General features: G+C 34.5%; 2 protein-coding genes across 7 annotated transcripts in view; one reads left to right on the top strand and one right to left on the bottom strand.

The window, feature by feature from the left end:
* The window catches only part of THEMIS (thymocyte selection associated), a 215,070-nt gene extending 209,006 nt beyond the window's left edge, over positions 1–6,064 (bottom strand). For all 6 annotated transcript variants that reach the window (XR_005201095.1, XM_017533311.2, XM_017533309.2 and 3 more), the window contains exon 1: positions 5,726–6,064. Coding sequence is in view for 5 of the 6 variants with exons in the window: in XM_017533311.2 (XP_017388800.1) it covers positions 5,726–5,816 (91 nt within the window). In the remaining variant the exon portion in view is untranslated. The remainder of the gene's footprint in view (positions 1–5,725) is intronic.
* Positions 6,065–12,768: 6,704 nt separating this feature from the next.
* On the top strand, positions 12,769–13,965 carry LOC108307821 (enolase-phosphatase E1-like). Its single transcript, XM_037740248.1, is given in 3 exon segments — positions 12,769–12,807; positions 12,890–13,409; positions 13,412–13,965. Coding segments are annotated over 3 exon segments (1,113 nt in total).
* Positions 13,966–14,396: the final 431 nt, after the last annotated feature.

Here is a 14,396-nt window from a genome sequence, read left to right as displayed (position 1 = left end):
ATTATTATCTTAATAAATGATAGAATAGCGTTAAGTTCAGTACCTATTTATTATGAAAATGCCTAGAAAGCAAAGAGTAGGTGGGATCTTCCTTAATTAAGTAAAGGTTAAATACCAAAATGCAGTTCATAATATATTAATGAGAAATTTTAGATGATTTTCTTTATGACTAGGAATAAGACAAGGATATCCACTATTGCTTGACATAATACTGAAGGCTCTAACCTATAATAAAAAGGTTAAAAAAAATTTGTGGTAAGAAAAAGACACGACCCAATGTTTCTGATATTAATATCTATTTAGGAAAACCAATGAAATAAAAATATAAACAAGTAGAATTAACAAGGGAATTTATAAATATTGCTAATTATATTTAACTACATTGCTTCACTTTAGTGACAACCAAGGGGGAAACAGACAAAATATGATAGTCAATGTAGAAACATATACACACATGATACGTGTGTGTGCATTCTAGGAACTAGCCTAGGATACATAAGAGCTCTATAGAGATACTTTTTTAAACTGTAACAAATTATGTGGAAGATATTTTATTCTCTTTTTTAAATAGAGATAAACTATGCTCCTGGATGGAAAGATTTTACTATTAAATAATTGAAGTAATAATTTAAAACATTTCTGTATTAGAAATCTCAGCTCAGAAGGCCTTCATTAAAAATTCTATTAAATATTTAAATAACAAATATTACCAAAGTTACATAAAATCTTCAGGAAATTAACAAAAGACTCGATCCAAGAATTTCCATAAGTTCAGCTAACTTGATACTAAAGCCTGGCTATGATATTACAAAAAATAAAAACTATAAGCTAATATAATTCCCTAAAAGAGATACATTCTAACAACAACAACAAAAATTAAGCCAAATTCAGTGACATATGACCCAATTGGTCATATTCCACAATTAAAAGCATGTTTAACCTTTTTTTAATGTTAAAAAAAAAAGTAATCATAAGAGTTACAAAAAGAATATTTGACAAACATCAAACATAGATTCGTTTTTAAAACCTTTTAGAAAACTAGAACTAATTTAATGTAAAACAAACATATTTAATGGTGAATTACTGAAAATTGCTCTGAGTGGTTTTGAATGAAATAAGGAGATCTTTTTTTATTATTATTACCTCTGTTCAGTATTATACCACAAGCAAAATCCATCAATATTCTCAGACAACACAAAAGTACACATAACATATCCAAAATAAGTTAAAGATATATTCTTAAAATTCAATAAGTACAACAAAGAGAAAATGAATGGTTTTAAAGATATCATTTAAAATGGCATGAAAAAAATCAACTACAAATAAATCTGAAAAAGTAAAAGATCTGCATTAAAAATTATGAAATGTTACTGACAGAAATGAAATAGACTTAAATTACTAGAGAACTATACCAGATTACTGGGTGAGAACAGTTCATTTAAAATGATGCCAATTTTCTCCAAACCAATGCACAGCTAATCAAACTTACAAGAGGACTTTTGTGGAAGTTGATAAGTTAATTCTAAAATGTATGTGAAAATTCAAAGTGCCAAACGTGAAGGAGAATAATAAATTGAAAGAACTCATTCTAAAGTGGTAGTTATCAAATTGGCTATGTGTTATAATCATCAGGAAGATTTTTTAAAACCTGATGGTGATGTCTTACCTTTACACAATTAAATCGTTATCTCTTGAGCGGAATCCTAGGTGTTTACGTTTTAAAATTGATCCAGGTATTTGTAATGCACAACCAAGTTTGAGAACCATGGCTCTGCAGCATATTATTATATATAATCTAGTATAAAGTATATATTAGATATTGCATATCCACATTATTTAAGACAGGGACAATTGATGTAAGGATAGCAAGTAGATGAATAGAACAGCATAAAAGTCATGGAAAAAGACCCAGGCATGTATGGACATTGTTTCTGAGTAAGGTTAACAGAGTAAGATGATAGAAAAAAGGCAGCTTTTCAATAAATGTCACTGCACCAATTGACTCTATAGAAGAAGAAAATAAGCATTGGTCCCAACTTCATATACAAAAACATAAACCCAGGTAGGCTGCAGATCTAAAGGTTAAAGTAAACAAGAGACTTTCTAGAAGATAATAGATAATATTTTCATGAACTTAGGTTAAAGAAAAATTTCGTTGACAACACAGAAAAAGAAAAATAACTACACATTGACTACACTAACACTAAAGTGGAAAACTTTCATCCATTAAAAGACACCATTTTGAAAATTAAATATGAAGTTATAGATTAAGAAAGTACATTTGCATCACAGAAAACGGACAAAGAGTAAGTATCCCAAATATATATACACAAAAACTTTATCAAATCAATAATAAAAATTTATAAAATTCAACAGAAAAAATGAGAAAGAGATATAAACCACCTCTGCAAAAAAAGGACATCTCCAAAAATCAAATAAATATATGAAAAGGTGCTCAATGTTATTAGTCATCAGGGAGATGAAAACTAAAACCATGAGCTACCACTATACTCATGCCAGAATGACTAAAATTAAGAAGACTGATAATATTGTGTTACTAAGCATATGAGTTAATTGGAACACACATATACTGCTTGTAGGAATGTAAATTGGATTACTTAAAAAGCCTGTTTTTCATTACTTTTCAAGGCTGAATTTACACATACAATATGACACAGTAATCCCACTTACTTTTGTGCCCTATTTAATGCATACACATGTAGGCACACATATATATAAATTTTCATGACAAAATTACTGGAAACTCCAAACCAGAAATAATCCAAATGCCTATTAGCAGTAGAATTAATAAATTGTAGTATATTCATCCAGTGGAATAACATATATAATGAAAATGAATGAACTATATAAAACAGCATGGATTAATTTCACAAATATAATGTTAAACAGATATACCAACCAGAAAAGAATACATACTATAATTTTCCCTTTATGTAAGGATCATAAATGGACAAAAGTCATAATAGTGGTTATCCTTGAGGGAGATGGTAGATAATTATTGAGAAAGAGCACAAAATAGGGCTTCTGGAATACTTGGAATTTTCTATTTCTGGAGCAGGGTAATGGTTACATGAACGTGTTTACATTATGAAAATGATCAAAGTATTCACTATTTTTTCCTCTTAATTGAAGTACAACATAGTAGTAAAGTAATAAGGTGTAAAGAAGATGATCTGGACACATAGAGGGACATACTATGTTCTTTCTTAAAACAATATAAAATGTCAATTCTTTCCAAATTAATCTATCAAATTAATAAATCCAATAAAAATCCCAGTTAGCAAGAAACTCATTTGAAAAGTCACGAGATACGATCTCACCCCAGTTAAAATGGCTTTTATCAAAAAGACAAAAAATAATGGATGATGGAGAGGATGTGGTGAAGAGGGCACGTTTATACCCTGATGATGGGAATGTAAATCAGTACAGTCACTATGAGAAACAGTGTGAAGGTTCTACAAAAAACAAAAATAGCACTACCATATGACCTAGTAATCCCACTGTGGGGTATATATCCAAAAGAAAAGAAATCAGTACATTAAAGGATATCCATGCTTATATGTTTATTGCAGCACTTTTCACAATAGCCAAGATATGAAATCAACTTAAATGTCCATCAATAGATGAATAGACAAAGAAAATGTGAAATATTATTCAGCCATTAAAAAAAAGGAAATCCTGTCATTCGCAACAACATGGATAGAATTGAAGGACATTACATTAAGTGAAATAAGCCAGGCACAGAAAGACAAATATCATATGTTCTCATTCATTTGTGGGAGCTAAAAATATTGATCTCATGGAGATAGAGACTAGAATGATGGCTACCACGTACTGGGAAGGGTAGTAGGAGCGGGATAGAGAGGGTTTGGCTGATTAATGGGTACAAAAATACAGTTAAAAGGAATAAGATCCAGTGTCTGGCAGTATGATAGCGTGACTATAGCTCAAAATAATTTACTATATATTTTTAAATAACTAGAGTAATGGAATTGAAATGTTCCTAACATGAAGAAATGGTAAATGTTTGAGGTAATGAATATCCCAATTACTCTGACTTGATCACTACACATTGTATCAAAATATCACGTGTATTCCATAAACATGCATACATATTATGTATTTGTAAAGAAAATTTTAAAGTCTATGAATATCTAAGCCAATTTAGGAAAAAAAAGATTGATTACAAGGGATTGGTCTACATACTGTTTCTATATTAACACTTATTCCAAGGCTACAGTTACAAAAATAGTGTGATTTGGGGGCAATTAAGAAAAAAAGTAAACTAATGAAATAGAAGAGACATTTTAGAGACGGACTGATAGAGAGGAGAATATATAATATGATTTAAAGGAGGCAACATATGTCAATGGGTGAAACATTGTCAGCTTAGCAAATGGTAACTGGAAATCAGGTGAACTGTATAGGGACAACTAAAACTGGATCCCTGTATAATTCATACCAGTGTCCTACAAATAGACTAAAAACTAAATGCAAAATATAAAACTGTAAAGCTGATAAAAACAATATAGGAAAACATCTTTTTAATGTAGACATAGAGAAAGACTTCTTACATAAAGGCTAAAAAGCACAAAGCATGAGACAAAAATGATTTGGAGCTGGCTTAGAAATAGAGACATCAATAATACGATTAAACATGGCAAAACATAGTCTGATTCCAAGAATCAACTTATGAATTAATTGAATAAAACTGTACACTAAGCTGATAACAGCCCATATTAATTCACCACTTGCAAGTATGTGTGTATGTGTGTGTGTGTGTGTGTGTGTGTGTGTGTGTATAAAAAAACTGGAGCTTACATTTGTTAATTTTTCTTTTACTTTGCCACATAATACGTAATATATTATTTTGTCTATGAACAGGAAAGGCCTGCCTACCAGTAGTTATTTTCCTGGTAGTTTGGCTTGATCTGATTCTACAGTTGCTTCAATTATACCATTATTGATGGCTAGAAATACACCTAGAAAATTGCTCATTTTATTGTATGTATTCAAACTAACTACGTAAAGATTCTGGGTTGTATATTGGATATTTTAATATTCTTTTCCCTGAATTAATATAAGTTACACCAAAACTCATTATCTTATTGTTCAATAAGTTTAATTGAACTCTGAGTTTTCAACATAAATTAAAAAAAAATTATCTTGTAGCAATAATTTCTATACTTTCAAATGAAAATCTTCATTATTTAAGGAATTAGGAGTTAGGCCACTACAGAGTGAGAAAAACAATGGTATGAGCAACATTTAGAAGTTAAAAGTTTGGGAAATATTTGGAAATACTTCTTTCTAAACACTGTGTCTTTGCTAGTTGCTTCTGTTTTAGCAAGCTAAATCTTTTTTACATTGTAGAAACATAAATACTGATAACTAAATTTGTCATTCTTGATTACAATCAATTTCAAAGCAAAGGCAGAAATAGTTCACCATTCAAGGCCTACAGAAATCTCAAGAAGCTTCACTCAATTCCTTATTTCTGTCTGTCGCAGAGTTCTATCTAGTTTCTCCCTTCTTCAACACTATTGGCTCTTGACTATTCATTGGTCAGTTCATTACTTTCTCCCTTTTCTGATCACTTTTCCTTTACCAGAACTCACATATTTGCTGTTAAAATTTCCCTCTCCTGTTTTCCAGAGTGTATACAAGAATGCTCTAGCCAGTCAAGGTTTTGGGGAGTGCTTACCTTCAAAATAGATGCCTGCCTGGATTTCTAGAACCCTGGGTAGGGTCCTGAGGTCAAGAGAGTGGACGAATTCTTCCAGTGATAATGCCATTGCTATGCCTTGGGTGGTCTGTAGACCTGGTGCTTACAGAAACTTGTGGCTTCTGGGTGACACTTGTCTGCAATTGCAGTCCCTGCTCATTGTTTCTTCCTCGGGCAGGCAGGGATGTCACACTACAACCAAAGTGGGGTAGAGTAGCTCTATGTGGGGAGGACGGTGAAGAGGGAGGGAGGCAGCAGGAGAAAAAAAAATGTTAGAGCTCTTTTGTTCACATTGTGGCTTCATTTCCTTCTGACTTTGAAGTAGAACAGGATGGGGGTGGGGTGAACAGACACTGCCAAAAAAAATGAGACTTGGTAAGTAGCTCATTCTGTCCGTTGCTAATCCAGGTGTGCATCTATTGCAGCAGCAAAACTGAGGTCAGGGTTGCTGTGGCTTGTCCACCAACAAAGAATAAGAGCACATGACTAAAGCCTAATTTTAAAAATGGCACCATGTGAATTCATTATCTCTCTAGTTCATTTCTAAAGCTTGGCTTTGTGCCTTATTTGCATACTGTCAGTGCCTTTACATTAAAATTGCTTATAAAAGTGCTTTGTGTCAGCTCTTTTTAGAAATCTGATAATCTGGAGAGAGTATCAAAACCACTTTTTATTCTTCACATTAAAAATTTTGCTGAATCTTAAAGGAGGATGGGGTAGGGAGAGAATATGCAAAATGATACGGCAAATTAATAAAGTATGTTAAAATGAGTTTTCTAATCTCTACACTATAGTAGAAAGTATTTACGTCATTTGTTAGGAAACCTGAATTTTCTGGGTTTAGTTCTGCTTTTGATTTACAGACTAACTGCAGCTGTGTCTTCTCTGATTCTTATTTGTTTTAGTTACTAAATGGAGATGAAGTAGAAGACTCCATTAAATTTTATACTTCCTTCCAAGTTCAAAATTCCACAATTCTGATCTTGTTGTTGAAATTAGGAGGGTAAAGTGTTAAAGGATCAGGGTTAAAGGAAGCCAAAGAAACCTCATGAACACTGATCTCTTCAAAATCCTGTCCCTCTAATTTTTTTGCATGTAAATGAAACAATATTTAGAATATGTACAATTAAAGGTGATAGTTCCTAAGTCTCTTTAAGGATCAGTAAAACAATGTAGGTTGAGGCTGTGGCTCATACCTGTAGTCTCAGCACTTTAGGAGGCTGAGGTGGGAGAATTGCTTGAGGCCAAGAGTTCAAAACCAGCCGTGAAAACAGAGTGAAAATCTGTCTTTACAAAAAAATAAGAAAAATTAGCCAGGCATGGTGGCACATGCCTGTAGTCCCAGCTCTAAGGAGGCTGAGGAAGGAGGATCACATGAGTCCAGGAGTTGGAGGCTACAGTGAGCTGCGAACATGTCACTGCATTCCATCCTGAATGACAGAGCAAGATACTGTTTCCAAAAAAAAAAAAAAAAATTATAATACTGGTTGGTATGTATACACCTGAAAGATGTTCAAGAAGCTGCATGTTCTCTTTAGTAAGCAAACTCGAGGCTTTTGTTTATGATCTATTTTGGCCTTAGGCTGCAGAGTGCATAGGCAGATACAGAGGGTCAGGGGACATTTCAGTTCTTCCATAGCCATCATGTAAATGACCTTGAAAGATAAATACTGCCTAGTTTTGATATGGTGCTTATAAAACTGTTTCAACTCATCATAATCCTATTTTATATTTTCAATAATCTGCCCAGCTTTATTTCTTTCTTTATAAAAGTAGAATTTATGGTTGGCCACATCAACAGGTTTTCTATCAGTAGATTCAACTTCCCAACTTGAAACATTTTGTCCAAAAATTTCCTAACCTTGATCTGTCTGCCTTCCATACCCCTCCCCACAGTTTACAGCCTAGTAGTGTATTTCATGTGGTTGAATGTATGAAAGAAGCTTCTGTGGACTGCTCCTTAAAAATCATGAATCTGTTAGAATTGATGCCACAATAAACTTCATTTGATATCTAATGTAAGCTGGATTTCACTTATTTTTATTTTTAATATTCCCAAGTCAGATTTCTATCCTACTAGCCAAACAGCCATTTCCTACCACCAATCTCTTACAATTACTGCTTCTGCTCTCGGGACAGATGCAGCTCCCTCTGTGATAATCTTCTTCTTTGTATTCTCAATCTTAATTAATGATACTACTATTCTCTTAGTTTCCCAAGCCGGGAGACTTAGAATCATGTAAGATGCCATTTTTTTTTCTCTAGCTGTTAAATCCATTAGGCCCTATAGATGGCAATACTCAGTACCACTCACTCTGTCTTTGCTCTATATCCCCACTGCTACTGCTTTAGGCCAGACCGTAATCACTTCTGACATGCAGGCAAAAAAAATCCTCATGTGAGCAGCTAAGATAAAGTTGGCAAAGAAGAGCAATGAGAAGGTACTTGAACCATCAGGTAGTAAAGTGAATTATTGAAGTTTGGTCATTAGAACAGCATATTATAGGTGTAATAATAGATTAATGAGAATTCAAAAGAAAACTTAAACTTAAATAATAATTTACTATTTGATAAAGGTGAAATTCCAAAGCACTGGGGAAGAATTTTTATTGAACAAATGGTTAAATAATTGGGGGGGGGTGAAGTGTTTTATTCAACAAATAGTTAAGTAATTAGGGGGCGAGGGAAGTTCCCTAACTTTCCATGCAACAAAATTAAAGTTAGATAAATTTTAAAATTAAATGTAAATAAAAATAAACCAGAGAGAAAAAATAGAAAAATGTCTGGAAAAGGGTAAGAAAATAACTATTTCTGAGCACCAATTGAAGTCTTAAAAGACTAATAATATATTTGACAACTAACTTATGACATACTCCTGTAAATCAAAAAGGAGTTTGAACAAAATAGGAAAAAAACCACATACTTCAAATAAAAATTGTCTTAGGTATGTAAAGGCCGCTTGTTAATCAACAAGCAAAATCAAAATATTCAAAGACTTCTACTTGTGGTATGAGCTTGTACCTGACCAACTTTCCTATCAAAGGCACCTGAAAGAGCTGTATACTTTTGAAAAAGCTGTTTTAAGAAACGAGAGAGCTGTCAGCCTGCAGGACATGAGAGGCCATGATCCTGTAAAGCAGGGCAGAGCCATTAGAGGAACCCCATATTCTGCACTTCTTTTCCCTCAAGGCTTTTATGGATTAGTAACTGGCACCAAGAGAGAGATTGAGCAAAAACTGGTGGTTCAGGAGGGGAGACCCTGAGTTGAGTTTTTGGCAGTTTCACATAGCAAGAGAGCAAAATAAATTGGAATTTGGGACTTAGCAAGTCCTCTAGGAAAAGTTGGAGAAATGTCTTGCTCAGCACCACGTTTTCCCCTTAAAAAAATTTTGCCCCTTCAAAGCAGTACAAGGTTGACTGTATGAGACACGATCAAAAGCATGATTTGTATAAAGCTGAAGAAGCCAAGGAGTGCTTTCAGCAGTCTTACAGAACTGGGAGGTCAGGGCCTGCCAGCGAGGGAGATGGAATCCCAGCAAATGCCTTCATTCTCAGTTGGGGATCCTGAAGGCTGCTTCCTAAAAGAAAGGGTTGCCTGTAGATAGAAGAAGCTTTATAAAACCTGAAGCCCAGACTAAAATGGGCTCAATCCCTCAGTGGATTAAAGTGGTTTGCCCCTATTCTCACTGCCAGATAGAAACAAATTTAAATCCTCCTGTTGAGGAAAAGCACCCAGAACTTCTATACTATTTAAAAATACAACATCTATATTTCAGTATGAGATGAATAAGAATGCCAAAAGGCAGGACAAAGAAAGAGAGAGAGAAGGGAGACCATAGAAACAAACTCATGGGGTGATTCTGCTATTGGAATTATTTCTCCTGCAATTTAAAATAATGTTGATAAACATGTTCAAAACTAGAAGACAAGAAGGAGAAAAGAAGGAAAAGAGAACTGCCATCTATAGAAAGTATCATATGGAATTTCTAGAGATAAAAAATACAGTAACTGAAATTAAGAAGTCAATAATTGGATCTAACAGCAAATGGGACACACAGTAAGAGAGGATTGTTGAACTGGAAATGGGAATGTAGGAAAGATCTTTCTCTGTCTCTCTCTCTCTCTTTCTCTCTTTTTCTCTCTCTCTCTTTGCCTCTCTCTCTCAAGAAAGGCATTTCAGCCATAGTGGAAAGATCTTATGTGTAAACTGAGTCCCAACATGAGAGGAGAAATAATAGTGGGAGAAGCTGTATTTTAAGAGATAATAGCTGAAGATTTTCCAAAGCTGAAAAAGACATCAATCCATAGATTTGAGCCTTGCCAACACCACCAAGGAGGATAAATGCAAAGAAAGGCATACTAAGGAACATCATACTAAAATGTTAAAAAGCCGAAGTCAAATGAATATCTTAAATGCCATTCTGAAGAAAAGAAACTGTCAATTTCAAAGGATCACTGAGAAGATGATCACTGACTTACTAACAAAAACTAATAAGACTAGAATGCAGTGGAATAGCATCATCAAAATGCTGAAAGAAAACAACTACCAACTTGATATTCTAAATCCAGAGAAGCATGAAAGCAACAGCAAAATAAAGACATTTCAGACAAACAGAGACTAAGAAAATTTGACACCAGTAAACTCTTGCTAAAAGTAATACTATGAAGGGTATTCTTCACGCGAAGGTAAAATGATCTCAGACAGAAAATCAAGACCACAGGAAGGATAAAAGAGGGTGAATATGTCAGTGAATTGAATATATTGAGGTCCCAAAACAATAATTAATGGCTTGTGGAGTATAAAATATATTTTTACTATATATAATTCATACAATGTATTGTAAAATATAGCAGTAATGCAAAAGCAAAACTGATAATGAAGCTAAGATATTCTAAAGTAATAAGCTTCTAGAAATGTTGCAAAAGTAATGTTTAATATCATATTTAAATAAATAAAAACATGTAATTTCTAGGAAAGCCACTAAAATATAGTGAATGGAATTAAAATTAATCCAAAACAGTCGAGAAAGGACGGAAAAAGGATCTCAAAATTGCTAGCAAATAGTAAGATGGTATACATAAACTCAATTATACTCTTAATTTAAATGAAATAAATATACAAATAAAAATTAAATAAATTAGTAGTTCGGGTAATTAATGTTGGCAGATAACATTTAAACAAATAAATTTACTTAAAAATATGCAATTTAATTATAAGTCTTTAAAGATGAAACAATGGGAAAAGATATACTATAAAACATTAAGCAAAAGAAGTTCATGAAACTACACCAATATTAGATGAATTAGATTTAAAGGTAAGAAGTGTTACAAAAGATAAAAAGGTTATTCATTTAATAATGAAAAAGTGACTGATTCTTGGAGAAAATTCACAGCTCTAAATAATACAACTTCAAATATCTAAAGCAAAATTAACCAAATGAATAGAATCAGAGTAAAAACCTTTTACACACTGATTCAAAACCTGACAGAAAAAGCAAATATTGAATTCATAAAATTGATACTGTTAATGGTGTAATATTTATGAATTCATATATACTACAAACTGTTGTGATCTATCTTGAAATCAATTTTATGTAGCAATTTCACATTTAGCTATAACCAGATACACAGAAAGATTTATTCATACCATCAACTGAAGCATTTATTATTTTAATGACCAAAAAAAGGATGAGAAAAAGAAAAGAAAATGCATTTCACATTACTCTAATAATTTAAGCAGGGAAGTTTCTGCTGAAAAAAAATTTGTCTTCACACTGGGCTTGCTACTACTTAATACATCTTCTTAAAATTTCCGCTAAAGAGCAGAGATAGACTTGTCTATCAAATGATGATTAAGTCATTGTTAGTATCATTATTGCCAATGATTTATATCCCAAAAGAAGTATTGTTGGAAAGAAAAAGAAAAATGGCTCAAAGCAAACTTTACATAAGATACCAATTCCTTTGCCAAACTACAGCTGCTTTCATAAAAAGTGAGCAGAACTGGTTGAACGTTTAAAAAAAAAAAAAAAAGACTCTCACAAGCAGAGAAATAAACTTCAAAAGCAGAGTCTTAAAACTATATTATAATATCTGAGTGTAATGTAATATTTCTCTGAGTAAAGAATAAACCCTTATCTCCAAGTAGACAATATCAGAAAAAAAAGAATAAACCTTGGAGATTATTCTGACTGGTATCTAAATCATTCATTCTCTGAAACTTTCTCTTCATTGTTTCTAAAGAAGCAAAAATTAGGCTTATAGGAATCATTCCTGTCATTTTGGATTAAATAATATATAGCATTTATTGGTTTAAGTCATTGAAAGGTTGCTTGTTCTGGGGAATCATACAATACCATTAGAGCACTAGACTCGGCTTTTTTTTTTTTTTTTTTTTTTTTTTTTTTTTTTTTTTTGTTTTTTTTTTTTTTTTTTTTTTTTTTTTTCTTTCACGAGCAACATTTCAGGGAGATCCTGCTGTTGTGTGCACCTGGCAGCTCATAGATACAAATCTATGAGATTTGTATCTCATAGATTCAAGTACAATGGAAGAGACTACCTTCTCCTAGTTATACCAGGGAAAGTCCCAGGATAAGCTCTGGTTGATCTGACTTGTACATGTGATTGGCTCACATGCACGTTTCTCAGCCAATCACTATGCCTAGAAAATGAAATATGCTAATTTCCCATAGTTTCAAGTTCATGGGCTCTACTATGGATTTTATTAGGGAGTTATCTCAGCTAAATCACAAAAAGAATTGGAAGAGGTGTTATCTCAAAGGAAAATCGTGAGCTACTACCCAAAAGAGAAAGAATGGGTGTGCGATAAACAAAATCATAGTACACCCACCATAAATGTTTCCAGTGCCATAAATGGCTTCCATTTGAAATGCCTTGATCATCATTCTCTTCTGTCTCCAACCGTATGTACACTCTTAATTTGTAAGAATGAATATGAATTATTTTAATAATCTTGAAAGAAAATAAATTCCTGCTATAACAAAACAATTTGCTTTGTCAAAATGCAACGGCCTATGAACACGTTCATTCGTTACCACCTGGTTTGCAACGAAGCTCTTGCTTCCCAGCACTTTTAGTTTCCTTTTGAATGAAACTCAATGTAGGACTCATGATTCTTCCCAGGTAGGTTTATTTTTCTGCTCATCCAGCCTCTCTTTCCCTGCCCACGTGGTCTCGGGCTCCGGCCCCGAACTGCTCACACAGTTCAAGGCTCCTAGGCGGCCGCCTTTTCCAGTACCAGGTGTGCAGAGGTATCCTCTCCCCACACGCGGCAGGCTGCACGTGGTCGCTGACTCCGAGGTGACACGGGGCCTTCAGAAGCCCAGAACGGAACGGGGGCAGAGGAGGGGGGCGGTGTTGCACGGCCGCAGCCAGCGCCGCCCTCCGTCCTCCCCCAACAGCAGGGGTCCTGTGACAGCATCTGTTAGGGAAACGCTTGTGCTTTCTGTACCCGCTGAAGTCACCGTGATCCCATTAGATATGGAAGGTACCACACCCCCAGTTGCTTTCTTGAAGGACATTTTATTTCCTTACGTCGAAGAAAATGTTAAAGAGTATCTGCAGACACAGTGGGAAGAAGAGGCTTGCCAGCAGGAGGTCAGGCTTTGGAGGAAACAGGCTGAAGAGGACGCCCAGCTGGATGGACTGTTCCTATCTCTGCAGCGTCTGGGAATGGGGTGGATGATCCAGGCCGTGGTAGATATGCGTGCTGGCAGATGGACCTGGATCGAAAGACCACTGCACTCAAACAGCTGCAGGGCCACATGTGGAGTTCGGCGTTCGCAGCTGGGCGCAGGAAAGCAGAGTTCTTCGCAGATGTAGTTCCAGCTGTCAGGAAGCGGAGAGAGGTCCAAACGAAGGTGTACATCTATTCCCCAACGAGTGTGGAGGCAAAGAAACTGTTATTTAGGCATTCTATGCAGGGAGATATTCTTGAGCTTGTTGTTGGTCACTTTGACACCAAGATTGGACACAAAGTGGAGAGTGAAAGTTACAGAAAGATTGGAGACAGCATTGGGTACTCAACCAAAAATGTTTTGCTTCTGACAGACGTTACTCAAGAGGCCAGGGCTGCCGAGGGAGCAGCTGTGCACGCAGCTGTAGTGGTGAGACCGAGCAACACGGGATTAACAGATGATAAGACTTGCTACAGCCTCATTACCTTCTTCAGCGAACTATACCTGCCTCCCTCAACCTAGAGGAGGGTTGCTAAGGCAGATCGCACTGTTCCCCACAGAGTTGTCCCTGTCACGTCTAGGTTTCTTCTAATGGTGGAAGTTAACTTACTTAAAAAACATATACATGTACACATATATATGCAAGTATATGTGTATGCTCAAATTAACTTCCGCAGGTACACAAGTGAAAGAAGATTCAGTTCAGTCAACACAAAACTTATTTAAAGATGCTTTATATGTAGAAATTGTTTGAAATCATACTCTAACCCGTACTGAGGGCAAAGCGTAGTTGATAGAAGAAATTATTAAGTACCTATCTAATGTGCTATGTGTACCAAGTCGTGTATCTAAAATGGAAAGCTAGTTTTGAGAAATTATTTAGAATCCTTGTTATTTTAAAAAAGAAATATTTCAAAGACTTATTTCTAATAATAATTCATTGCTCCTGTTTG

The sequence above is a fragment of the Cebus imitator genome, unplaced genomic scaffold, assembly GCF_001604975.1.
Source record: "Cebus imitator isolate Cc_AM_T3 unplaced genomic scaffold, Cebus_imitator-1.0 Scaffold81, whole genome shotgun sequence".
Taxonomy (NCBI): domain Eukaryota; kingdom Metazoa; phylum Chordata; class Mammalia; order Primates; family Cebidae; genus Cebus; species Cebus imitator.
Note: the sequence above shows the minus strand (reverse complement) of the source record. Positions and strands in the feature narration are given on the sequence as shown.